Here is a 24,331-nt window from a genome sequence, read left to right on the forward strand (position 1 = left end):
TGCACGTCTAACAACGACCACGCCAGGAGTCGAACCTGGAATCTCTAGAGAGCACGGTTGTGCAAGTTAACCGAAATCTAGCGCCTTAACCATTAGGCCACGCGGCCACATTTCACACACACCAATTAACTTGGTGCGAATGGAGACTTAGTGTACCGAGTTTCACGTTATTGTGCTACATATAGGCTAGGCCAGTTTGAGCATGTCCTGGGGCCCGTCTGAGACGAAGTGGTTGAGAGAATCACTCCAGCAATTTGTGTGCGGCGTCAAGTAACATACACAGGAGGTTCTGGAGGCAAATTTGTGCTGGGGACCTCCATGAACCTCGGTGGCGTTGGTGTCCACGGGCGCGAAAGCCCCGAGTCTGCCAGTGGATGCACAAAGGACAATATCTGTAGTATAAGCCTTGACAATGGAATGTGTCGATTCGGTCTTCCCGCGGGCTAAGTGATTGGCAAGTCGCAATGCTCTGCCGGATTTCAATGTTCTTTCATGCTGGCTCCGGAGTCCGGGGAACTATGGCAGTCGAAGTACGCCATGCCTTTGTTCTGGTCTTTGTTCTAAGTGGTCGCATCAGGCAGAGTCTATCCTACCCGCTTGCCTTCGTTCGTCAAACTGGTGTTTTATGCCGCGGCAGTCTCTAGTCCAGGCCATCATCAGGAGAGTCAAAAGCATTATATACTAACTACTTTCGTATATACAAAGTATGAGGAAACGCAGAAGTTGACGATGAGTGTTTCCACAGTCTACCGGCGCTGACGCGCAAAGTGAAGAGCTATCGAGTCGACGCACCTCAATGCAAGCAAATAGGCAACATCTTTTGAAAATCTCAGACTCAACGTCTCCTCATGCTGTTGCTAACCTGGGGAAGCCAAGCATCATTCACAGCGCCCTGATGCTGAGGGTTTGGGCACCAGCGCTGAGCGGACATGATAGGGATGGCCCGGGAGGATGGGCTCTCTCTTACACCTAGCAAGGGTGACTAGTTATCTAAGGTATGTGTTCCAGGCAAGCGACGGTCAGACTGAACAGCGAGAGCGCTGACTTGGAGGAGGGCCTGAGGCTGCCACGCCCGCGTTACTGCGCCAGCTGCCCGCACTCGCGCGCACTCGCACCGCCCACGTTCTACGACCTCTCAGCCCGCCCGCTCTCTGCTGCACGTGCTCCCTCTTCTTCTTTCTCTTTTCATTCTGTCCTCGTACCTTTTCATTCACGCGCACAAGATTCGCCCATGCACATGCACATACTCATACACGCATAAGCCTCCCCACGGAACTTCGGCGATACACCAAACTTCACCTCTCTCCCGAAACTGTTTCCGTTTTCTGCTGCGGACGGAAGGCACACATTCTCTACCAGGGCGCGACCATAACTCACTCCTACCGTCGTTTGGCGCTTCCGGCGACCCTCGCGTGCCATCAATGGCGTCTCCCAACCTTCCCCATCACGATGCAAGCGACAGCCTTGCCAGGGCTTGCAACTCCATGAGAGGCTGGCTTTTCAATGATCCAAACCCTGTACCAGCAGCTCCTTCCGGCGTCACCACAGCTGATGGCCAGGGCTCCGCTCAGAGCAACACCTCTTCGCACCATCTAGGCGACCTGGCCCGTCCAGGCGATGTCGATGCCGCCCTTCTATCGACACCCCCTTTGCAGGCGGCACACAAGAGCAATAATTCTGGAAAGCAATCGCCTGTGCCAACCCAGCACAGCAAAACCAGCGCCAAGTTCACGACGCCAAAGCTTGAAACCCCCGTCGCTGTCGCCAGCCATGACAATGCTTTTGTCATTCATACCGACGAAACGAACAACATGCTCGTCAAGTCGCTGGCTTACGAATGGGCCGAACAGCAGCTCGAGAAGGAAGAAAAGGAACGTGCGGCAGCCCTACGAGAACTCTTTGCACAGAAACGTGCGGCTCTCAAAGCTCAAGAGACTCTTCAGCTGGGGAAGCCTCTGCCTCTGCAGACAACCACCCCAATCAAGAAAGAGTGTGCACAGACACCGCCTCCTGTCACACTGGACTTCATCCAGAGGACCATTCCTGGAGACGGGCCCGTTCTCCAGAAGCAGAAGCGGAGCGCGGACAGCTGGAGTGTCAGCGACCTACATGACAACAACCAGGGATCGTCCACCAACGTCAACTGTCAATCCGTCCAGTTTGGGGGACCCTTGCCCAGAATTCCAACTTCCGCGTCGCGCAAAAGCCGCCAGGACACATTCAATATGGCACTCATGTCGGGCAAAGGCAAGGAAGGGGGCATATCCCACACGTGGCTTGACAGCCTCGAGCTGCCCGAACCAGCCACCCTACCCAGGGATTCCAACAGCCACGCCTATCGCCGCTGCGATATTGACACAATCACTGGGAACATGATTGCTCCTGTGGAGTACCCTGAGACCCTGCAATGCTACATTGAAGGAGCTTGCCGGGATGCTGGCGACATTGGTTGGCGAAGATGCAACATGACATCTGAGCTGCAGATCAGACGTGAGCTGGCGAGTCGTCAGAAGCTCGGTCAGCAGGTCCAAGAGCTTGTTGCCCAGTCCCAGCCTGTCACGAGAGTAAATTCCGAAGCAGTGTCAGAGGAAGATCAGTGGCCCAATGCGCATTGCGTTGTGCGGCCGGCGTGTCCAGCGGATTTCCAACAGATTGCCGACATTATCAATCTCGAGACCCAATCAGGCTCCCTCCATGTCATCGACTCGAAGCAGGTGTCGGCGGCAGACATCCACAAGGTCTTTACATATTGTCAGCACCACAAGCGGCCATTCATTGTTGCGGTCCCCGCTGAAGACGAGCTGTTGGACCCGACCAAATGGCCAAAGAGCTCGGGTAAGGCATATCGAGAGTACCTCGAGTTCAAAAAGGGTTTGCCAAAGAGACTTCTGCCAGTCGTCGGCTTCGGGTTCATCAGCGAAGCCTTTCGTGTCGGACTTCTGAACGCTCCGTGTCCTGGAATGCGCTTCTCGGGCCAGGCACGAATTGTGGTGCATCCTGAGCATCGACGTCAGCTATACGGGTCAGCGCTGTTGGACAGGCTTCTGAGCTGCACTTGTTTTCGCCGCAGTTTCGTCGATTACGAATGGAAGTGTGCAGACAGCGCGCACGTTTATGACAGCTCGCACACGTCCAACGTGCGCCAGTACACTCGACTGTACATTGAAGTGCTCTGTGAGAGCAAGGAGGACGCCAGCCTCAAGTGGCGAGCCGCCATGCTGAGCAAGTATGGCTTCACGGAAGCAGCTCATCTCCGCCGGTTTGTGCGGACCGATCGCGGTCCAGAAAGCAAGTGGCTCGACGTTGTCCTATACGAGTTCGAGGCTCAGCAGAACGTCAAGATCTGCGATCGTCGCCCCGGAGAGTACTTGAAGCCGGAGCCCTAGGCGAGTCTGGAGCACCCACCGTCTCAGTTGGCCGGAAAGCTAGTTACGTCTGGCAAGCCTGGTCAGTGGTCAACCGTCTGCCACCAACGGATGGTTTTGTTTGAGAGACACGGACTGCACAGGTTCAGAGAAAACGAAGATGTGGGAGCGACTGGTGATGCCTTCGACGGCGTTCTTTGATACTTCGTACATACGGCATGTCGAGCTTGGAAGAAAGCTTGCTGACGGCGTGTAGATTCCTTGTCGTACTGGGCGCAGTAGTCTTGGGAGCGTGTGGGCAAAGTGCCTTTTACACAATGTAGAATAGAAGAGAGGCAATTGACGCAAATTACGCAACACGTATGATACTGAAATTATTGCAGAGAATTGTAGTCTTCGTTGTCCCTTTGTCTTTTTGAAGTGCGGTGTCAGCGCCAGATATCTGCGTAGAGATGAGCACCAGGCACCGAAGGGGTGGAGCTTGTGTTATTAGCGGATTCGGCCGACAATTCGTAGGCATCAATTCAATCCACCACCGCATTGGACACACAAGCGAGGACCTGACCTCCACAAACACACGACCCCAGCAGCCTCTTGTTGGCACCGGCAGTCGCAGGCCTGCAGAAGACGACAACGGTGTCTCTGGTCAAGGTGGCGGAGAGCGCCGGAACGAGTCGACGAGATGCTGTCAATTCTGCGAAAGGCGCGGCTCAAGGACAAAGAGATGCGCATCTTGATGCTGTCAGTCGTGTCCTCTGGGTCACCCGAGCGGGGACACGCACACGCAGAGCTGACGGGAGCGCAGCGGCTTAGACAATGCAGGAAAGACGACCATCGTGAAAAAGCTTATGGGGGAGGACGTCAACACGGTGAGCCCGACGCTGGGCTTCATCATCAAGACGATTGACTACGAAGGGTGAGTTGGCGGATTGGGGGGCCTGGAGGAAAGCACCACAGTCCGGAACACGTTACTGATGGCCGGGCAGATATAAGCTCAACATTTGTACGCGAATGCGCTGCCATGGATAGGGCAGATGACGACGACGGTGCCAGCGCTGACGCTCAGCAGGGGACGTGGGCGGCCAGAAGACGCTGCGGTCGTACTGGCGCAACTACTTCGAGAAGACGGACGCCCTGATCTGGGTCGTCGACGCGACAGACCGGCTGCGGATTGGCGACTGCAAAGACGAGCTGCACGGTCTCTTGCTGGAAGAGGTGAGCGCTGTCAGAGGATGCAAGCTGGATGGAAATGTCTTCGTGGATGATGCTAATCGCGGCGGGGGGAAACAGCGCCTCGCCGGTGCCAGCCTGTTGATTTTCGCAAACAAGACGGACGTTGACGGGTGCATGGACGAGCAGGAGATACGCACGGTGAGGCACCAGAAGCGTGCATCGAGGCCTTGAGAGATGGGGCATCGTCACTGACGCCATAAACACTCTGCTCTAGGCCCTGCGGCTAGACGAGATCCGGACACACCAGTGGCACGTCCTGCGATGCAGTGCCATGACGGGCAAGAACCTACAGGAGGGCCTGGCGTGGGTCGTGGCGGACGCGAAGAAGCGGCTGTTCCTGTACTGATCGGCCATGGATGGGCACGACGGACGGATTGCGACCCCAACCATGTACATACGTCCACATGATTTGCACGCGGAGAAGCGTCCACCACTATTGAGCAGCGCCGACGACGACGACGACGACGACAACGACGACCAGCGAATACGGAGCCAAGGCAACGACATGCAAGCAAAAAGTCGCTCGACTCAAGGACAGCCACAAAACTCTATCGCTCTCACCAACAAGCCAATGGGACGACGCATCGGCCTCGTCATCATCGTCATCGTCGCCGTCGCGCATGTTCGCGGCCCCGCGAGCTGGTGGGCGGGCGTTCGGGTGGATGCGGCACGGCTTCGATCGTCGGGGTGACGCGATACGCAAGCGGGGGAGGAAAAAAGTAAACAAAAAAAAGGCGAGAGCGAACGGCCCCTCCCCCACCACCGCGCAGCACAGTCAACCCGTATCAGCGGCACGTGTTTCTTCATCGACCAGAGGCCGGGGGTGATTTCGACTTTGCGCACAGTCCTGGTCTGCGATGTAGTCCATGTGCGCAAGGCAGTTGGCCAGCTTCAGATACATTGCGCGCGCGAGCACATGGCGGCAGATGCAAGCAAATGAAACAACATGGACAAGGGCAACATCTGTCGGCTGTGAAGACGAACGTCGAGACACCACCACCCCCATGTCGGCTAGAGGCAGGCTAGGAACCGAACGTAGACAGGGACAGGGGGACAATGAGGCTCGATGCGCGCTAACACGGGCCACGTCGGGCCATGTACCGGCTGGCCATCCATCAACAACCCATCCATCCATCCGTCCCGTCCGTCCATGGAACTGCTGGAACCCGCCCGCGCAGCAGCCCAGCACCCCGCTGGGCCGTTTCAGCGGGGGGAAGCACTCCACTGAACTCAGCTGCCCAGGTGCCTGACGGGGCGGGCTCCGGGGGGCTCCATACGCGCTGACAGTGGAACTGAGCTGGGCTCCGTCCATCCATGCCCGGATGGATGGGCCCTGTGCCAAGGTGCTGGGCTGCGTCACCCCTCCCGTCTTCCGTGTCCCTCCTCCCTCCAGTCCCTCCTGCCCCCAGCGACTCCAAAACCCAAGCCTGCAAGTCAACACACGAGACTACATCTCCTTCCCCCTCCTCCAGTGCGTTGATCGCATCACCCTTCCCCCCGACAAAACGTTTTGGCGCACGTCCCCAACGAAGCCGCCCCTCCGAACGGCGTTGCACGCGTTGCTACGTCGACCTGTCATGCCCTGCTAAGCGCAAAGGGAAAACCGGGCCCCTAACTATTCCATTCGGCTACGACTACTTCGTACGAGGACGGCAGGCACATAGACAGCCGTCCACACGCCATGTCCGACGAGGTCTCGCAGTTCCTCGAGCAGGTCGAGCGCCTGCGCGGGCAACAGATTGAAGATGACGAGGTGCGCGCCCGCGAACTGCAAGAGTTCCTCGCCGCCAAGCGAGAGCGTCAGGCGAGGAGAGAAGGTCAGTCTGTTCGCCGCACCCCCCATGCAGCCCAAAACGATGCCCTGCCCGTGCCCGTGCCCGTGCCTGAGCTTCTGCCTGAGCTTGTGCCTGAGCTTGTGCCTGTACCTGTGCGCTCGGTAACGAGCCCTGGCTCAATTCCTCTTGTGGCCTCGCTGCCAGAAGAGCTGCTTCACTGCGGTCGTGTTCACCCGCCAGCCGCCAATGGGCAGCCTTGTTCTCTTGAACCGCGACCAGTCAGGCGGAAACAGGGACCTGCAGCCCATGGCGGGCGTCTGTCCTTTTCGTCCCAGGACGGTGCTGACAAGCCGGCACACGCAGAACGCGCAAGATCCATCTCGCCGCAAAAGTCATCGCCCGTCAACACCCCGTCCCCGCGGTCGAACCGTCGAAGCATCCACCCTTCCGAATCGCTGCGGCTCGAGTCTCCCTACACTGCGCGCGAGCCGTCCCCGCGCGAGCCGTCAGTTGAGCTCGACGCCAACGACAGGTCCAGCTCCATGTTGAAATCGACCTCGCCAACCAAGGAAAACGAGGCACCTGCCGATGCACACGCGTCCGACGCGAAATCTATTCGCGATATCCCGTCGACGACGCCTCCGGCCAGATCTGGAACGCTGTCGTGGCAAAAGCGGCCCGCCTCTCGCGGCGGGCCTGGCAGTAGGCCACTCAGCATGGTCGCGGCCCAGAATGCGACCCAAAGGTCGCTTGGTGCCGACCCGGCCCAGGAACCCGCGTCAGCCACCGAGCAGACCTTTTCCAAAGACCAGATAGCGCAGGCTCTCGGTTCCAAAGACCCCGCCTGGTTCCGACAGACGGCCGACAGGGGCCTCAGCTCAGCCGCCTACAGACGCAACCAAGTCGAGGACGAGGACCGCCTGGACATGACTTCTGTCAAGGCTCAACTGCCAGGCATGTCAGCAGAGAAGCCCAAGGATCGCCCGCCTTCTCATTCAGACGCCGGTGCAAGGCTAGGCTCGCCTGTCGCCCTGAACCTTCCCCGCCGTGATGAACCTAGCGAGGAGAAGCCGCCCGTCACTGAGCAGGCGATTGTCTCCCCCTCGGCGGGGCGGACTTCTCCAGTACGATCCGCTTCACCCACCAAAGGCATGGGCGGCTTCGTTCAGAGTGCCATGATGAAGCGAAGCGACAGCGTCAAGAGATGGAGTGTTACTAGCCCTCCAGGTTTAAAACGCGCAGACTCTGTCGCCAACCGAGGTACACTAGACAGGGGCAGTTCGCAGGTGGTTACGCGCCCTCAGAGCACTATTCGCGGCGGTTCGACCACTCCAGGCTCAAGCCGGCCGACTTCTCAACACGGCGAGAGGGAGCCAGCGACGGAATCGGCTTCCAAGCCGAGCCGCGAACTGTCCGTCGACACCACCCGAGCCTCGAAGCACGAAGACGATGGCGCTATCCCCACCAGTCCTTCCAAGACCATGGACCCCAGGCGCTGGAGTCCGACCAAGTCGAGTTGGCTAGAGAGTGCTCTAAACCGACCAGAAACGCCCAAGTTACCACCCAAGCCGAATCAGTCGCAGCCGTCTTGGATGGCCGATCTCAACAAGACCAAAACGGGACGATCTACCCCTAACACTGATACGGGACGACCCGCTTCACCCTCCCACAAGCACCAGGTCAGCATTGGTGGGCTGATGCGACAGTCACCAGTCGGCGAAGTTGCCAAGCCTAACACGACTGGCCTCGGGGGCATTTACTCGCCCCCTCCTCATGCCAATCGGCCAGCGTTCGGCCACCTGTCGAAACCTAGCGTCACGGAGAACATACCAAAACTGGAACCAGCAGAACCCAAAGACGATTTTGAGAAGGAAGAGGGCAAGCAAGCATCCAGAACGGTGCCGACCGACGAGCACCCCCCGACTCCAGCTGCCGAGAAGCGGCCTTCTGTCATCAGCCCGCCCCCAACGAAAGCCAAGCCCGAGACGCCGCCAAAGAAGGATTTTCGAGCTACTTTGAAGCAGCGGACGCTGCCGCAAGAGCCCCCGAAGGCAGAGGCAGCAGAGTTCAAGAACGTCTTTGGCAACCTTCGCCGAACTAAGACACAAAATTATGTCGCGCCCGATGTGCTCAAGGATAACATTCTACGGGGCAAGGCGGGCCTGAACCAGACAGATGGACCCAAGAAGAGCGAGCGGAAAGACGAGTTCAAGGAAGCAATCCTGCAGAAGCGCGAGGGGTTCAAGAAGGCCCAGGCCGAGGGCAAGGGCGTGACCAGGACTGCTACTACCCCTGGAGAAAGGGCTCTTCCGGAGGGGTTGGCCAAGCGTGCGGAGCTGGGCCGCTCCATAACCGGCACGAAGCAGACGTTGTCGGATGCTGCCTCTTCTGGGGAGCCCAAGAAGGTCGATAGTCAGAAGCCGGTCCCGGGTCCTAAGCGGATACTCAGCGGCCAGTCCACGGCTTCACCCCAGTCGTCCATGGCGGCTGCCACTCCAACTAAGAGTCCAAGTCTCGACAAGCCCCGGCGCGTGTCCACTGAGGTCTCCAAGCCTCCATCAACCGAAACGCGAGCTCTGCCTTCACTGCAAAAAGAGACAAGTGCGCCATCAAGGCTGCAGCAAGGCCGAGTTGGTGCGGCCAGCAAGCTTGCGGATCGCTTCAACCCGGCTCTTGCAGGTATGCTGGCCCGCGGTCCCCCGCCCACGGGGACAAGTGGAGGCCAGACGACTGGCGACTCTGGGTCGTCGAGGGGCGGCGCTTCTGGAGACAGCGCGGGATCGAGTGCGCCAGGGCCTCAGTTAACACACATGACGAAGAACCGTGCTCGGGGCCCTAGGAGGAAAGCCCCGACTGCATCGACCACGACGTCAAATGCATCCGCTCCCAAGCCAGCTGAGCCGACTCAACATGTGGGAGCCGAACCGGCCAAAGCCAAGGAACCTGAACAGCCGGTGTTGAAGAAGCAGAGCTACGTTGAAACCGAGACGGAGTTTGAACCAAAAAAGCCAGCACCCCTGTCGATTCAGCAACAGGTCGCTGCCAAGGCAGCTGTACGATCCAGGCCAGCGCCGCTGAAGCCGGAGGCGAAATCCGCAGACGAGAACAAGGCCCCAGTGGACCCAGCACCAGAAGAAGCCCTTCCACCGTCTTCTCCGAGGAAACTGAACATGAACCGCATGTCCGTATTCATGGCCAGCACGGCTTCGAACGACAGCAAGGTAGAGTCGAAAGAGCCGAAAAAGCTCACACATCAACGGACCGGGTCCAGGTCTCCTATCAAGTCTTCGGAACGGACTCTGCCAGAGCCTTCGCCTTCACCAACTAAGAGTGACCGCGACTCCTTGCCATCCATGAGGGATGCACCTCGATCGCCACGATTCGGTGCTTCGGTGACTTCGCCACCTCCGACCTCGAAGCCATCTTTTGACGGACCGCGCACCGAGCAAGCTTCGCCACGACCCAAGTCCAGGGGCGCGGTGCGTCCCCTGTCAGGTCTTGGCGATGGTCTCAGGTCTCCAGGCTCAATCGCTTCGCCCGCGCGATCTCCCACCAAGCAAGCCAGTGACGTGTCGACGCTGCTCACAGAGTTTTTCGGCCCTGACCGCCCAAAAGCCAATGTCAAGGTCGATCCTGCGGAGGTTCTCATGAACCGCCCATCTGCTGGTGCTAAGATCACCAGCCATGGCTTTCAGATGTTCCAGATCTTGGGGGACGGAAAGAAGCTCCCCGTGTCAGCCCAGAATGAGCGTGTCTTGTTCGAGCGGGAGATGTATGTCTGTGCACACAACTTTACCGATGCCGCAGGGAGGAAGTTATTCGAAGTGTACTTTTGGGTCGGCGACGAAGTGCCCGAGTCAACGGCCGAGGACGCCCTGCTTTTCGTACAACGCGAGGCCAAATCGTTGGGCGGAAAGGTGGTCAAGCTCCGCCAGGGCAAGGAAACGTCTGAGTTTATTCAGGCTCTTGGCGGCGTCATCATCATACGGAGAGGGTCCAGCATCAAGTACGATTCGCTGGCGCCTAGCATGCTATGTGGCCGGCGCTATCTCGGACAAGTTGCCTTTGACGAGGTCGACTTCACAGCAGCGAGCCTATGCGCCGGCTTCGTCTATCTCATCACGCAGGGCGGCAAGTGCTACGTATGGAAGGGCAAGGGCAGCGACGTCACGGAGATGAGCTGCGCTCGCCTGGTCGGCATGGACCTAGCTCTCACCGGCGAGCTTCTGGAGCACGAAGATGGCAGCGAACCGGCGACGTTCTGGGCCATATTTGACGGAGAAGGCTCGAAGCCGCACTCGGCGGACCACTGGAGACTGAAGCCGAGCTACGACAAGTACTGCAGCAGACTCTTCTGCTCGGATGCAGACTCGCGACAGCAGGTGAGACAAACACCAACGAGCCTGAGTCCCTTACGCAACTTCGCTAATGAAATTTCCTCTTCTAGATCTTCGAGATCAGTCCGTTTGGACAGGTGGATCTCTCGCCGTTTAGCATCTACGTCCTAGACGCCTTCTTTGAGATGTACATTGTGGTCGGCGCGCGGGCCAACTCACAGTACACGTCGTTCCGCAACGCGCTCGACTTTGCGCAAGAATATGCCATCCTGGCGGCGGGTATGGAGGACCGCCCCTTTGTGCCCGTGTCGACGGTGGTGCTCGAGGGCATCCCACGCGACCTCAAGCGCGTGTTCCGCAAGTGGGACGACGCCCGCAGCCCGACGGTGACGAACCAGCCGGCGGCGGCGGCCGGGCAGGGGCTCAGGCGCGGGCGCAGTCTGAGGGTCGTGACGCTGAACCAGGCGCTCCAGGCGCTGAGCGATTGAGCGGGCGGCCAAGGATCTGTGGGCGGCCCAAGAGGAGGGGGGAGGGGAGGGGGCGTCTGCCGTCATGTTGGTAGCACATGGATATACGGAGGAAGTACGGAGTACATGCTGTACGTTACCGTGTACGTTTTCCGGGAAATGCATAGGCGAGGCGCGTGGCGTCGTAATGGACGACGGATGGCGCAAATGGGAATCGGCGATGCTATTGGAAAGCTGTAATGTCCTTCCTTTCACGCGGCGTAGATGGTGTAACGTGGCTGTGTGTATAGATTTGTCGCTATCGAATGGCAAATGCAAAGAGTAAGGCGCAAGCAGGCAGGCATACAGGCAGGCAATGCGACGAAAAGCACTATACGGGCAGCAGACAATTCGCAAACGAGGACACTGCGCCTCTAAAACCAGCGCCCCGTCCATCTATTGGGGTATCAATCGCGCTGATCACGTCCGGGAGGGTTTGAGGGGGGTCGGTCTTAACACGACCCTTGTCTATCGTCTCCGATAGGGTCGCCCTCCTCTATTGACTCCTCCTCCTCTTCCTCCTCTTCTAACGAACGCCGTTCAGGTGTGCTTCTCTATGCTGTGACACTCTCGGGCCCCCAAGAGGGCTGGGGGGAGGGCAGGAACACGTGGTCGCTCCCCGAAAGATGAGATTTTCATCTCTTTCTTTGTGTGGTTCGAATCGATGCGTGTTTGCCATCGTGACTCTCATCTGGTTCCCGGGATGCTTGGCTCACCGCGGGGCAGAAGGTGCTGGTTCATGCCTTGGCGTCAACGCTGGAACTGGCGGCCTTGGAGGGGGCCGAGTCGTTTGCGGTGAGGGCAGGAACGGGCTGGCCCTTGGCCTTGGCGGAGAGGGCGATGAGTTCCTTGAGCATCAGCTCGCGGGTGGAGCGGGTGAGCTCGTCGACGTCGGCCGAGGTGAGGTCCTTGGTGGGGATGGGGTCGAGGACTGGGAGACGGGGTGGTGGTGTGTCAGTATGCCGGTCGGCGGCCGTATTATGCCAAGAGGGATTAGTTCGAGAAACAGTGGTCAACGTACCTTTGACGGGGATGGCACCAGCGTTAAAGACGAGGCTCTTGAGGTAGAGGACGTGGCTGTAGTTTGCGACGACGCAGGGGACGATGGGGACGCCGGCCTGGACGGCGAGGTGGAAGGCGCCCTTCTTGAAGGGCAGCAGGGCGGGCTCCTTTGTGTAGCTGCGGGTGCCCTCGGGGAACATGTAGACGCTCTGGCGCTTGGCGCGGATCTCCTGGGCAGCGCCCTGCATGGCGTCGCGGGCGTCGCGCGAGTTCTTGCGGTCGATGAAGATGCTGCCCGAGAGGCGCATGAACCAGCCGAGGAAGGGGACGTGCTTGAGGTCCGACTTTGCGGTGACGCTGCAGTACTTGGGGAACATGGCGCCGAGCATGAGGACGTCGAGTTCCGTCTGGTGGTTGCCGATGAAGACGGCGGGGCGGGTGGTGCCGAGGACGTCGGCGGGGTCGTCAACGGTGAAGACGACGCCCGTGGTGAGACGCATGAGGTAGTGGAAGGCGCGGGCGGTGACCCATTGCGAGATTTGCTGGTGGCCGGCGAGGGTGAGGACGGCCGAGGCGGCGGCGCCGAAGAGGGCGCAGGCGACGAGGGAGATGTAGGCGGCGAGGACGCGGGCGACGAAGCCGGCGCGGGGCACGGCGGCCCAGGAGAGGGCGTAGAAGAAGACGGTCAGGGCGAAATAGCCCACGAGGAACTTGACCAGGTACGAGAGGAGGGTGGCGGACATGGTGGTGGCGGCGGTCGTAGGGGGCAGACTGCACTGCGGCGCGATACGTCGTCGGTTGTATATAGATAGGTATTCCTGTTGCGCTGGGGCGGCGGCGGCGGCGGCGGCGGCGGTCAAGTATGAGGCCGGCGGTCGAGGAAGGCGGGATCGGTGAAAACGGCGGCGCGTTGGGCTTGTTGGGCTCGAACAAGTTTACTGCGAATCCATGCTTCCTTTGTTCGATAGGGACAGTTTCGAAGCCGGCCGAGGGAGTGTGGTGGTGGACGTTGGGCGGGGGTCGAGGAGTACACCACGGGGCGGCGGCGGCAGCGGCGTGGTGGTGATGGGGGGGGGGGCGGGTTAGTTAGCGAGGTAGAAGTTTCGATTGTGATCGTTGAGAGCGGCCCAGCCTCGGAACGTTAGTAGAGGAGCGACTGCCTTGGCGAGTTACGTAGGGGGGGGGTGGTCACTTGGGCGGTTGCGGTGGGGAGGAGGAATTTCGGGGGTCCCGCCGGTCCCTCCATCCAATCCCGTTTGGGCGGTTTGATTCGGGTATGATGACCTCGCTTCTTTTTTCTTACATACACAAATGGTGGTGCCCTGGTCATACGTAAGTTTTTTTTAACTTACAGGCTCGCAGCAATCAAAACGCTGCAAGTAAAGCATGTGCTCAGAGGGGAGTGGCCCCACCAATGGCCAACACCAACGGCGTCCCAGCGGTAATTATCTTGCGTTTCCCACGAGGCAGTGAGCGTGTGGTTGCTGCTTCAAGGCCCAGGGTTCTCAGAAAGCTAGCATCTACCGAGTGAAATTGCCCTCACCTCCCTGTCCTTCATATTTCTTCTGAGAAGCGCGCGCATGTAACATTTTACCCTCTCCCACGACGTCTTGTGCTACCAACAAAGTATTCTCTGCCATGTGAAATGCGCCACCGTCCAATCTATCCATCCATCACGTGTCGGCGCCGTCAACTTGGACTCGTCGGAACTGGATTTGGCCTTGGCAGAGATAGCGCGCGCTCCAGGGTAGCCTGTGCAGAGATAACTTCCATGGAACACCTTAGCCACCATCTCTCCCCTAGCTCACCACCACCACCACCACCACCACCATCGCCGCCGCCCGCAATCCCCCACACGCATCCATCCACTCATTGCCGCTGCCCTTGTCGCTCGCTGCTTGCGCCACACCAAATCAACCCAACTCATTTCTCATCTACAACAACCGCTCGAAGAGCATCAGTCCTCTCCTTCAATAGACGCGTCTCTCACGCAGCCCTTCCTCCACAGCTGTCCCGCCCGCCGGCTTCTCTCTCTGGCTGCCCGTCTGTCGCTTGGCAGCGAGACGGCTCCCCCAAAAGCTCTCGAAGCTCGGCAATCGCACGCCACCACACCCTCGTCACATCCCACATAACATGCCCTGGCGCGGCATCTCCGACTGATACTGCCAGCTACACCATGGCTCCCCAGCGACGGCGACAGCGCCACTCGTCCGTCTCCCTTGCCGTACCCTCCTCGTCCTCCTCCGCCGCCGCCGCCAACGACCGCCCCCCCCTCGCCGCCCTCTTCCTCATCGACTTCGACGTCAAGGCCGGATACACAATTGTCTGGAAGCGCACATCGAGCGATGCCGTCGAGCTCGATGGCCGCGTCGAGTACAAGTCTTTGCCCTCGGGCCTGCACACCGTCCGCGACGACCTCATATACTTTGTCGACGGCGCCCACGCCGGTCTCAGCGCCTTTGTCAACGAGCCCTGCGACGAAGAGGACGCCCGCAATGCCCGCATGATCGCCGTTGGCATCCTCGTTCCCTTGAGCTATGGGCGCTTGGGCAGGGCCTGGCGCCATGCCCAGAACCTCAAGGATATGGCTGCGTATGCTCATCACCCCCGTCACCCCCCTTTATTCCTCACGACGACCATGAGCTGACCCCAGCCCACCAGGAAACTTGCCAAGGATCGCAACATGACCGAGGCGCTCGAAAAGTACTGGGACGCCAACAGAGCGAGGGAAGGCGGTAATGAATCAAGCGCGCATCTCCCGCCCTCGCCAACACAAGACCGCAAAACGCCTGCTAGAGAAAGGTCTTCCTCCGACGGCACCGTCTTGCATCCTCCCGAGCACAAGCTCTCGCCCTTTCACCCCGCCTGGAGCTTGGTCCAGCTCCTCGATCGCTTCGGACCCCTCATATTCCCCATTCAAAGGGCCGCGCTACTGAGAAGGCGCATCTTGATATCATGTCACGCTCCGGTTCATCAAATATGTGATTTCGGTGTGTAGCTATCACTGCCGGCCTCCCCCCTGCCTGGCTCCGCTGACCGCCGCAGTCTATGACATATCTATCCTGTCCAACATTCCTCTCTCCATTTCCGACTCCCTGCCGGCCACCGCGCCCAGTCCGAGGCTGCGGCCCCTTTTCGCCATTGGCGTTCACGACATCCCCTTTCTGATGGAGGACTTTGAGGCCTCCAAGCGCAGGGCAGACGGCGAGGCCGATGAGGATGGCGAGGCCGGATCTGGTTGGATCGCCTGCACCACCGACAGCATCCTCGCCATGAAGGACACTCTTTGGGACATGCTCATCACCATGCCGCCCGACTACTCCGCCAACGCCAAGGACAAGGCATGGCCGACGGTCGAGTGCCCGCGCGGCATCCCCATCAAGGCGACGCAGCGCGACCTGCGCCGCTACAACGCCCTCCGTAATGGCTTGGCGCGCCTGGCCGGCTCATCGCCCACTGGAGCCCCCGTCCCAGACACGCCCGAGTCCGAAACATCGGCCGTACGCCTCTCGACGAGCCATTCGCAGCGCGTGCTAAGCAGCGAACCGGACGAGGCCGTCGACCAGCTGGCCGAGCCCCCGAGCTGGGCAGCCCTCGCCTACAATGGCTACATGTGGTGGGCCAGTGCCGGCGAGCAGCTCCGTGCCGAGGAGCAGGAGGAGCAGAGTCGCGATGCCGCCCTGCTCGCCGACCTCGCCCCTGCCCCGCATTCGCCCATGCAACGCCGCCCGTCGTCGCGTTCCGACCCGCTCACCGACTCGGTCGCCTCCTTTGCCGGACGTCGCGCCGCCGACGCCGACGAAGCCCGCCTGGAGCTCGCCATCATAGCATACTTTCACCGCCTCACCACGCAGATGCTATCCATCCTCGTCGACCTGGTTGACAGCGCGGAAGAAGCCTACCCGGTCCGCTACCACGACCAGCGCGGCGGCGATGACCAAGACGGCGTCTCGGGCGAGGACGAGGCCGAGGTGCTGTTGCTCAACAACGGCCTCGGCGGCCCGGCCGGCGCAGACGTCATCACCGTCGACGGCCAGTGCGTGGAGAACATGGGGCTCGACGTGTGGAGCACGAGCGACGCCCAGTTCGTGCAGGACCTCGTGGCGGCCTACTTTGACCGCCCAGCGCGCATAGAGGGCAAGGGGGTCGAAGTGTGCGGCGTGCGCGTGTGCTGAAGCAGTCGTGCGATGGCAAGAGTTGCGCGAATTCATTAGGCCCGTGGGACATTGCTTGCGAAGTAGCTACATCCATGTTGGCATCTTGTCAGGCATGTCGGGTTCATCGAAGAGCTACTGCAGAGCCGTCGTCAAGCGACTTTGAGTACTACCGAACGGGTTTGGCCGTTGTGTGTACGTATATACTTTTTCTGTGGCTCGGATGCCTACCTATGCCTCCCTATTCGGGCAAGGGGGGGCAACGGGCCGTCGAGGCGTTCAAGCCGACGACGACGGTGCTCCCCCGTACCGAGGCACGCAGCCAGCCGGCCGTCGGGCAGCCAAAGATACGTTACCTACTAGTAACTTGGTTGTGCCGCAGACGCAGGTCTCTCACTAAGTAGGATCACCTGCCTACCTTGTATCACAGCGTGGCGAAGCGAATACAAAAAGGAAAAAACAAAGGAAGCGAGCTGGGGAATACCTAGGTAACCACCTCGCCAGTATGTTGTGCGCGTGTGCCCTATACGGAGCACAGTACTATAGGTGCAGACGTACGTATGCCAATATAATGCCCAGGTACATTTCCGGCACGTCTGTCTGTTCCGGTCTACCTTGAGTATTTCATGTAGACATATCTTCCTATGCACGTGTGCCTGTATACCAACCATGCTCGTGTTACAGAGAGCGAGACGGACAAGATATCAATTACAACGTTCCTCGCTTGTTCCATGCGTCGACGAAGCAAACACGCCTCGGCGCCACTGCGAAACACAACGTCGGGGAACCAACAGACGCACCGAGAGGGGGGCAGGAGGGGGGATATATGTAACGCTTTCGTCATATAAATGAATAATAAAAACAACTCCAGAGCAAGACGCTCTCGCGCTTCAGATAGGCCGAGATCCCCTGCCCATATGTGCGCCCGTCCGACTTCTGCCGTCCTGTCCCATTTTGATTCCCAACCCTCTCCCTTCGCATGCAAAAACGCGCGCGCGCCCGCAACTTCTAGAGTGTCTCACAATGCCTCTTCTGCCTTCGCTCTCGTACAAGGAACCGATTGTGCCAATGCTGCCGTCTCGCGCCTTCACCTCTCAAGCTCACCAGGTAACAACAGCAACGACAACAACAGTACCACCATCCAGTATCAGGCAACGAAAGAGGTGACATCAAACACGCGAACAACTATGACTCGTCCTCCGTGTCCGTGTTGGTGTCGCTCGTGTCATCGTCCGACTCCTCTGTGCCGCTCTCGTCATCTGACTCCTCCTCTTGTTCCTTTCGCCGCCTCGGCTTAGGCGCCTCACCTGTCCTCAAGGCATGCATCGTTCCGGCAACCGAATCTGTGGCAGTAAGCATCAGACATGTTTTTTTGTTCCTCTAGAGAGGGGTGCAAAAGGGCGGCCTTACCTTCTTCGGGCTCGCTGATCTCATCCTCAATCTCCATCTCCGCCGCCTTGGCCGCGTCCTCCACCACCAATGTGACCTCCATCTTGGTGTCGAAGCCGACGTACGAGTCGCAGACGACGTGCATGACAAACGTGTAGTGGCCCGGCTGCGGCGGCGCAGCGAACTGGGCCTTGAGCGTCTGCATGTTGAAGGTCGGCTTCCCCTGGTCATCAAAGATGGGTTCATCAAAGCGGTCAAACGTAAAGGGAGGCACTGCCATCTTGCCCTGCTTCGAGTCGCTCAAGAAAGCATACCACTTGGGCGTGTGCTCGCGCGCATAGTGTGGCGCGAACGTCAGCGGCGGCAGGATGGACTGCTCCTCGACGGAGACGGGCTTGCCGTCGGGGCCCTTGATGGTCTTGCTCTTGCGACCCATGAGGGCGTCCAGGTCATCCTCGGCGGGGTCGACGTCCTCCAGGTCCAGCTCATTGATGGCCGGGACCTTCTCGGTGCCGGGCGGGATGAAGCGGCCCTTGATGACCAGGGTGACGAGGGCCGAGGGGATGATGACGCGCTCGCCCGTGACCTTGAAAAAGGCCTTGGCGACGCGCAGGTATGGCAGCTGCTTTCCGACGCTCATGGCCGTCTTGTACTCGCTTTCCGTCAACAGACCCTTGCCGACGGCCAGCCGTCTCCGCTGAGCATCGGGGAGGTCCATGAACTGCTGCACCGTGAGGTGGGTCTTGGAGTCGCCCTCGACGGCCATGGCGATTTTGGGAGTAAAGTGGGGGAGCTGGAGAAGCGGCGATGATTTGGGGGAAATGGCTTGGATGATGTGCTGGTTGGCGTAGAAGGACCCGGCGACAGGGCCAATGTTGCCGTAGGCGAGGGCGATGGCGGCAAAGGACTGGTTGAGCATCCGGGCGATGGGGGCAATGTCGTACTTGGCCTTGGTAAGGGCAGGGTCATCGAGCTCGACGCGGCCCAGGTAAGCCCAGAGCAAGGCGAGAGCCTTCCGACGCACGCCACTATCGAGGTCTTCGAGCTTCTCCTTGTCCTTGACGGAGAGTCCAGCAGCAAACAGGGATGCCTCGCCCGCGGCCGTGATGCGAGACTCAATCTTAGATAGGCCATGGTCGGCCTGGTCGCCCTTGAGCACAGCCTCGAACTCCTTGCCGGCGCTCAGAGCGGTGATGATGCCGGCCTCGTCTAGGGACTCGTCATACTGGCGGAACAGGTTGTTTGCGCTCTCCATCAGGACACCCTCCTTGGATCTCTTCTTGGTGCCATACCACCAGGATCCGACCAGGTACGGCAGCAGGACGCCGAGGAGGCCAGTGTAGAGCAGGACAAGGTACTTGCCGTTGCCGTCGGAGACGATGAATTTGGGTAGGGCGATGCCGATGCTGAAGCTCTGCTTGCCGTCGGGGTGGCCGAACTGGATGTAGTTGTTGCGCACCTCCTCGTCGGTGAGGGCTTGGTAGGCCTTTGTGAGCTCAACGTAGTGATCGTTGAGGGACTCGACAGTCTCGTTTTTGGACGCATCGGGGCGGACCTTGTCGGGGTGAAACTTGAGGGAGAGGCGTTTATAATGCGACTTGATTTGCTTCTCGGTGTAGGACTGTGGCGCTCGACATGTCAGCATGGGGTCGCTCTTTTTTTTATGCCCACCTAGCCAGCAAATAGAGCAACGTACCTCTGAGATTCCCAAGATGTCGTATGGGTTCCAAATCTTGGCGACGGTGGGCTCGGTCGTCATGATCAGGTAGGCCATGAAGCCCATGAGGCCCCAGCCGGCGAGGGCGACCAGGGTGCGCTTGACCTTGCGCTGCTTCCGCTTCTGCGTCGCCCGCAGGTCGGCAACCACGTTGCCATGCTTGATAGTGTAGTCGGTGTGAATGCGCGGGGCGAGGGTCTCGTCGCTCTTGCTGGACTGCAGGACGCTGTAGGTCAGGGGTATCGTGACGAGGCCCGTGAGCGTCAGGATAAAGAAGGGGAAGAATTGAGCCTTTGGCGGCGGTCAGCGACGTGCGCAAAAGGCGCCGGGGGAGGAAAAGGGAAGCGAGGCTCACCTGTTCATCGTAAGAGTATTCTGACGAACTCATGATGGCGGCAGCCGGCGAGGCTCAGCCAGCAGCTCCGTGGGAGAGTCGCGGGGGGGCAGACGTTGGTCTGCTGCCGTCGTGTCGGCTGGGCGTCGCGAGCGGTTGCCGGCCGTCCTTGTATGGGTTGGACGGGGGGGTATCGGTTGGTGAAAGATTGTCGGTGTCGGCGTCGAGGCTCAGGCAGAAGCAGCGGCAACAGATTGAACTAAACTGTCCACAAGCGGCACCCTTGAAGGAGGTGAAGTGGCCAGGCACGGAGGCCACTTGGCGTCGGAGATCGGATTATCCGGGGGTCTCCCCACACAAACTCCCAATGCCGCCACCGTGTTCTCATGTGCTCAAGTGCTCTACCTACCACCCGCGAGCAAGAGCCGCCGCCCGGCACTAAAATAAAGCCACCACCATAGCTCCAGCGGCACACGGCTTGTCAGCGGGCGGGCGCGGCGCTGTGTGCTACGTTAGTACGTAGTAGAATTCTATTTACAGCGCCCAACAATAGCGCACATCTGTGGTTCCCGTTCCTGCACCTGTATGGTACCTGGCCCGGATGATGTTGGGCGGTGCTTGGCCATGCAGCCGCTAATGAAACTTACCACCGACCTAACTTCGTGCAACCTCAGGTAATGTATAGGGCAGTAGTGCAAGGAAGGCATTTGTCAACCTTCAACTTCACAACATCATACGGCCCAGCACGTTGGCTTCGTCCGGTCCAGACATCCGACCCCTTCCGCTGTAGTCAACCGCGCGTGCATCATAGACAGCAAGGCCCTGCACTAGCGGCTTAATTTGCCAGGTTACATGGATCATGCGGCTAGCTAGCTAGGATGCACAATTTCCATTCTAACAGCGCGTCCAAAGGCCATGTACGGAGCGAGCAGCAGCAGCAGTATCAGTGTGGTAACCAAGTTACTTGGTACCTAGTAGTAAGTTAGTAGTTGTAGCAGCAGTGGCATCATGGCCGCGCCAGCCGCGTCAAAGTCAGTCGCTCTTCGCATGCTCTCCCCCCCCTTCGTCATACACGGCTTCTTCGTCCAACTCCTCCGGAGGCGTCCCCGTCAGCCCCTCGTCGTCATCCTCCTCCTCCTCCGTGGTGCCGCCCTCCGGCCCGCTCGCCATCTCCCTCACCAGCAGGCTCCGCAGGTCCTCCTCGCTCATGAGCGTCTGAATACTGCCGCGGCGCGCCCACGGCCTCGTTTCCCGGCGTCCCTGCTCTACTAGGCGCTCCACCTTGAGCCGATTGGCGATGAACTTGAGCTTGGGAAAGGCGCTCTGCCGCCCCTCGTGGATCATGCGCGCCAGCCGCTCCGGGTCCGGGTCCGACAGGATGTGCCAAAAGTCGGACGGAATCGACTTGGGCCAGATGGTCACGGTGCCGCTGAACTCCTGCAGCCACAGCTGGCTCCAGTCCTGGCCCAGCGGCCGCGGCAGCAACTCGGCGTGCCGGATGAACTTGAGCCACTTGTTCATGTCCAGCTTGAGATAGTGCTCCGTCGCCGACATGAGGTATCCGCCCCGCCACCCCCGGCCCTTGCGGTGCGTCACCGGGTGGCCCACCGACCCCCGCGACGAGAAGAAGAAGAGGTTGATGTGCGGGTTCACCTGGCTCACAATGGTGAAGTTGACGTTGAAGTGCGTGTTGAGTGCCTTGATGGGTATGTCGGTCCGCAGGCTGCCATCCTTCCATTTGTGGCCAAACGAATAGGGCGCCAGCGTCCCGTCGCGCTGCTTCATCATGAGCACCACCGGGTTCAAGATGCCCGGCACCGCCGCCGACGCCAGCACCGCCGACCAGATGACGCAGTCGGGGCTCGTCAGGTAGTTGCACAGGATCGTCGGCGAGTGAGGGTCCGCCGGCACGCATGTGACGTTGAGGATCCGCCCCGTCCTCTCGTACGCCTCGCGGAACGTCATGGAGCCCCTCGTCCACCACCCGCCCCGTCTGGCCCAGTCCACCGAGTCGAAGCGCGCCCCCGACTTCCACCACCGCGGGAACCAGACCGAGATGGGCTCGCTGCACGCGTCGATGCGGTGCGCGAGCGCCGGGATCAGCAGCTTCTTCAGCTCGTCGTTGGTCCGCGTCGCCACCAGCGCCGCAACCAGGGCGCCGCCGCTCGTGCCCGTGATGACGTCTGGGAGCAGGTCTGCGTCCACCAGCGCGCGCACGACGCCGATATGATAGTAGGCGAACGCGGCTCCGCCAGATAGGCACAGCGCCGTCCGGCCGTAGTTGGCGTACACGTGCTTGAACAGGAGCCGCTTCTCCTCGGTGTCGAGCGATTTGGTCCTGAGCAAGAACTTGATGCTGCTCTCGACTATGCGTGATTCCAACCATCAGCCTACACGTCGATTCATTCACCAACGTCACGCTCTCTCGTTGCGACTCACCTTCGTCGATGAAGTTTTGGACCAGGTTCTTGGTGCCGTAGTACGTCTGGCTGTACAGTCTCGAATTCTCCACGCCGACAAAGTTATTCTTGACGCAGGCCTCGATGAGCGCCTTCAAATCCTCCACCGCCTTGGCGCGGTCGCCGTTGGCCCCGTCGGAGCCTTCTTGCGCCTCAGCTCGCAGCCTCACCTTGCGCATCTGCTCCCACACTCGCTTGACGGTCTTGGAGTCGTAGTAGGCAAAGTCGTTTTCCTCCCGCCAGGCCTGCCGCCCCAGGTACGAGTCGAGCTGCCGGGCCTCAGCCACCCAATCCTTGTAGTTGGTCGTGCGTCGCAGGTTCCTTCGCAACGTCTCCCGCCGGCCGCGCCAGGTGAAGAAGTGTTCGTAGACCCAGATGTACCACCGCGTGGAGAGGTACGCGACGCTCAGCCACAATAGCCATGCGAGCACGAAGAAGAGCAGAGGCCACTTGGAGAGCTGGTAGAGGTATCCCTCCCTCGTCTCATCCTTGGTGCGCGTGCCCAGCAGGCCCTCGACGGCGCTCGTCTTCTTGCGGCGACCCCTTTTGGCGCCGCTCCTCCTGCTGCGATATACCCGCGCGTTGACGGGTGCCCAGTCGTTTTGCGCGGTGATGAATGTGCCGTGACCCTGCGACGGGGTGTCTGGAGGAGGCAAGTCCCCCCCGGCTGCGGCCGCGGCGGCTGCCACCGCATGGAGGTCCTCCTCCATGGACATTGCCGTTTGCGAGTCCCTCTTGGTGATGCTGACTGACCCAGACGGGCTCTTGGGCGACCTTATGCTCCCATCATCGGCCTGGGGGCTCTGCAGCGGGTCCGGGGCCTGCAGCGCCCTCTCGAAGGCGCGCAAGTCCTCGGGGTCGATGAACTGGCAGTGTACATCGGGCAGGCGAGACTCTTCAAAGGCCTCGGGTGGGAAGCCGTACGTCGTGTCGGCCGGCATCGTGAGCGTCGGTCGCGTCGGTCGTCTCGGCACGGGAGGCTGTTTCTCTGTCGTAGGGCAGTCAGGTCCGTGCAAGACATGCCTCCTGTCGCTCGGCTTGCTGCGGAGGCGGCGAGACGCGGGTGGGCAGGCGTGGGAGCGCGGTGAGACGCGGAGCAGGTAGGGTCGCCGCACCGGCGAGTGTGAGCCTCGATGACGGGCTCGCTGATGTATGCCTTACCAGTTAGGCGACGCGGTTGCAGGTGGTGGTTGCTCTGGGGAGAGCTGAGCTGCAGACAATAGGTCGTGACGATGGCGGGTGCGGCGCGTCCCACGACCGACGCCAGCGACGGGAACGGGCGGGGATGACGTCGGCGTTGGGTTTGTTGGGGCCCCGGGGGGGGGGCTGGCAGCGGACGTCCTCCACTGCAAGTCTTGGGTCGTACGGGCAGGTACAGTGGGTGTGCAGGTAGCTGAGAGGTACCTCGGTGCGCTGAATCAGGAACATTGCGCAACCTCAACCCATGAGCGTCGGCGGTGGAGCTTCTCCGAGGCGCCGCCCAGACTTCTTGACTGGCGTGTGCTGCGAGAGGCAGGTCCGAAGGACGAACTACAACGTATTTTATCGCCCGGGAACGTCTTTACTCTTAGGTATTACGAAGTAATCCGCTCTATTAAATGTGTCAATGTGCCAGAGACCCGACTCAGTAGGTGCATAGTTATCTCAGATTCAGCTCAGCTACCTGCCCACCACATGTCAAGAGTCAAAGACTCACGGAACAACGACGTACATCATTCAACATATAGACCGCCCAGAGCCCGCTTCGGATGATGATCTAGCCTTGCCTCATTCACAAAATCCCTCGGCTCACCGGCTGGGCTCCGCTCTGCGTAGGGTTCTCAAGATAATACTAACCTTACCAGACATGTAGCGTCAATCGACACGAAAAGGATGTCGGGTCGCCAAAACATGGTCCGTCTGAGCATGCCAAAAGACGGTTTGGACTCGCGGCTTCAAACCATGTCTCTGCTATATCAACCACGAGACGTGACCTCGGCCAATAGTGGTATTTATCAGCAACGGGTTTCTCTTCAGGATATGCCTCCGTTTAAGTTCACCAGTTGCGCGGATATGCGGTC

The 24,331-nt window shown here is 59.9% G+C and overlaps 8 protein-coding genes and 1 non-coding gene across 10 annotated transcripts; 5 read left to right on the top strand and 4 right to left on the bottom strand.

Annotated features, from left to right (window-relative positions):
- Nucleotides 1-14: 14 nt before the first annotated feature.
- Nucleotides 15-107, bottom strand: JDV02_000663. The gene has a single exon. It is a non-coding gene; the product is annotated as a tRNA-Arg (tRNA).
- A 1,377-nt stretch (nucleotides 108-1,484) lies between these two features.
- On the top strand, nucleotides 1,485-3,386 carry JDV02_000664 (uncharacterized protein; the record flags this gene model as incomplete). The annotated part of the gene is made up of 1 exon (XM_047981499.1): nucleotides 1,485-3,386. The coding sequence occupies one exon, from the start codon at nucleotides 1,485-1,487 to the stop codon at nucleotides 3,384-3,386; it is 1,902 nt and encodes a 633-aa protein (XP_047837459.1).
- A 661-nt stretch (nucleotides 3,387-4,047) lies between these two features.
- Nucleotides 4,048-4,944, top strand: JDV02_000665 (uncharacterized protein; the record flags this gene model as incomplete). The annotated part of the gene is made up of 5 exons (XM_047981500.1): nucleotides 4,048-4,106; nucleotides 4,171-4,281; nucleotides 4,352-4,368; nucleotides 4,435-4,736; nucleotides 4,813-4,944. The coding sequence occupies 5 exons, from the start codon at nucleotides 4,048-4,050 to the stop codon at nucleotides 4,942-4,944; spliced, it is 621 nt and encodes a 206-aa protein (XP_047837460.1).
- Nucleotides 4,945-4,950: 6 nt separating this feature from the next.
- Nucleotides 4,951-5,289, top strand: JDV02_000666 (uncharacterized protein; the record flags this gene model as incomplete). Its single annotated transcript, XM_047981501.1, has 1 exon — nucleotides 4,951-5,289. One exon carries the CDS (start codon nucleotides 4,951-4,953, stop codon nucleotides 5,287-5,289), a length of 339 nt encoding a protein of 112 aa, XP_047837461.1.
- A 694-nt stretch (nucleotides 5,290-5,983) lies between these two features.
- Nucleotides 5,984-11,526, top strand: JDV02_000667 (uncharacterized protein). Of its 2 annotated transcripts, XM_047981502.1 has the most exons (3): nucleotides 5,984-6,415; nucleotides 6,737-10,755; nucleotides 10,821-11,526. In XM_047981502.1, the coding sequence occupies exons 1-3, from the start codon at nucleotides 6,280-6,282 to the stop codon at nucleotides 11,196-11,198; spliced, it is 4,533 nt and encodes a 1,510-aa protein (XP_047837462.1). In that variant the 5' UTR covers nucleotides 5,984-6,279; the 3' UTR covers nucleotides 11,199-11,526. The 2 variants fall into 2 exon arrangements, with proteins under 2 accessions (XP_047837462.1, XP_047837463.1); XM_047981503.1 differs by lacking the exon at nucleotides 5,984-6,415 and having other exon boundaries at nucleotides 6,566-10,755.
- SLC1 (1-acylglycerol-3-phosphate O-acyltransferase) lies at nucleotides 11,451-13,351 on the bottom strand. Its single transcript, XM_047981504.1, has 2 exons — nucleotides 12,238-13,351; nucleotides 11,451-12,147 (listed from the first exon to the last, which is right to left on the bottom strand). The coding sequence occupies exons 1-2, from the start codon at nucleotides 12,959-12,961 to the stop codon at nucleotides 11,954-11,956; spliced, it is 918 nt and encodes a 305-aa protein (XP_047837464.1). The 5' UTR covers nucleotides 12,962-13,351; the 3' UTR covers nucleotides 11,451-11,953.
- A 699-nt stretch (nucleotides 13,352-14,050) lies between these two features.
- On the top strand, nucleotides 14,051-16,993 carry JDV02_000669 (uncharacterized protein). Its single transcript, XM_047981505.1, has 3 exons — nucleotides 14,051-14,810; nucleotides 14,880-15,208; nucleotides 15,264-16,993. Exons 1-3 carry the CDS (start codon nucleotides 14,395-14,397, stop codon nucleotides 16,391-16,393), a joined length of 1,875 nt encoding a protein of 624 aa, XP_047837465.1. The 5' UTR covers nucleotides 14,051-14,394; the 3' UTR covers nucleotides 16,394-16,993.
- Nucleotides 16,994-17,133: 140 nt separating this feature from the next.
- Nucleotides 17,134-20,215, bottom strand: SEC63 (secretory subunit). The gene is made up of 4 exons (XM_047981506.1): nucleotides 19,834-20,215; nucleotides 19,458-19,769; nucleotides 17,783-19,382; nucleotides 17,134-17,715 (listed from the first exon to the last, which is right to left on the bottom strand). Exons 1-4 carry the CDS (start codon nucleotides 19,864-19,866, stop codon nucleotides 17,558-17,560), a joined length of 2,103 nt encoding a protein of 700 aa, XP_047837466.1. The 5' UTR covers nucleotides 19,867-20,215; the 3' UTR covers nucleotides 17,134-17,557.
- Nucleotides 20,216-20,703: 488 nt separating this feature from the next.
- On the bottom strand, nucleotides 20,704-23,510 carry JDV02_000671 (uncharacterized protein). Its single transcript, XM_047981507.1, has 2 exons — nucleotides 22,252-23,510; nucleotides 20,704-22,178 (listed from the first exon to the last, which is right to left on the bottom strand). The coding sequence occupies exons 1-2, from the start codon at nucleotides 23,210-23,212 to the stop codon at nucleotides 20,845-20,847; spliced, it is 2,295 nt and encodes a 764-aa protein (XP_047837467.1). The 5' UTR covers nucleotides 23,213-23,510; the 3' UTR covers nucleotides 20,704-20,844.
- Nucleotides 23,511-24,331: the final 821 nt, after the last annotated feature.

The sequence above is a fragment of the Purpureocillium takamizusanense genome, chromosome 1, assembly GCF_022605165.1.
Source record: "Purpureocillium takamizusanense chromosome 1, complete sequence".
In the NCBI taxonomy this organism is placed as follows: Eukaryota; Fungi; Ascomycota; class Sordariomycetes; order Hypocreales; family Ophiocordycipitaceae; genus Purpureocillium; species Purpureocillium takamizusanense.

Excerpts from the sequence above, each read along its gene's own strand:
- JDV02_000667 (XM_047981502.1), top strand. The coding sequence starts at position 6,280 with ATGTCCGACGAGGTCTCGCAGTTCCTCGAGCAGGTCGAGCGCCTGCGC. Across the intron at positions 6,416-6,736 it reads GCGTCAGGCGAGGAGAGAAG|AACGCGCAAGATCCATCTCG; the intron begins GTCAGTCTGTTC and ends CGGCACACGCAG. Across the intron at positions 10,756-10,820 it reads ATGCAGACTCGCGACAGCAG|ATCTTCGAGATCAGTCCGTT; the intron begins GTGAGACAAACA and ends TTCCTCTTCTAG.
- SLC1 (XM_047981504.1), bottom strand. The coding sequence starts at position 12,961 with ATGTCCGCCACCCTCCTCTCGTACCTGGTCAAGTTCCTCGTGGGCTAT. Across the intron at positions 12,148-12,237 it reads TGGTGCCATCCCCGTCAAAG|TCCTCGACCCCATCCCCACC; the intron begins GTACGTTGACCA and ends CCCGTCTCCCAG.
- SEC63 (XM_047981506.1), bottom strand. The coding sequence starts at position 19,866 with ATGAGTTCGTCAGAATACTCTTACGATGAACAG. Across the intron at positions 19,383-19,457 it reads ACATCTTGGGAATCTCAGAG|TCCTACACCGAGAAGCAAAT; the intron begins GTACGTTGCTCT and ends CGAGCGCCACAG. Across the intron at positions 17,716-17,782 it reads GATCAGCGAGCCCGAAGAAG|ATTCGGTTGCCGGAACGATG; the intron begins GTAAGGCCGCCC and ends TTACTGCCACAG.
- JDV02_000669 (XM_047981505.1), top strand. The coding sequence starts at position 14,395 with ATGGCTCCCCAGCGACGGCGACAGCGCCACTCGTCCGTCTCCCTTGCC. Across the intron at positions 14,811-14,879 it reads AACCTCAAGGATATGGCTGC|GAAACTTGCCAAGGATCGCA; the intron begins GTATGCTCATCA and ends CCAGCCCACCAG. Across the intron at positions 15,209-15,263 it reads TCATCAAATATGTGATTTCG|TCTATGACATATCTATCCTG; the intron begins GTGTGTAGCTAT and ends TGACCGCCGCAG.
- JDV02_000671 (XM_047981507.1), bottom strand. The coding sequence starts at position 23,212 with ATGCCGGCCGACACGACGTACGGCTTCCCACCCGAGGCCTTTGAAGAG. Across the intron at positions 22,179-22,251 it reads CCAAAACTTCATCGACGAAG|TCGAGAGCAGCATCAAGTTC; the intron begins GTGAGTCGCAAC and ends AATCACGCATAG.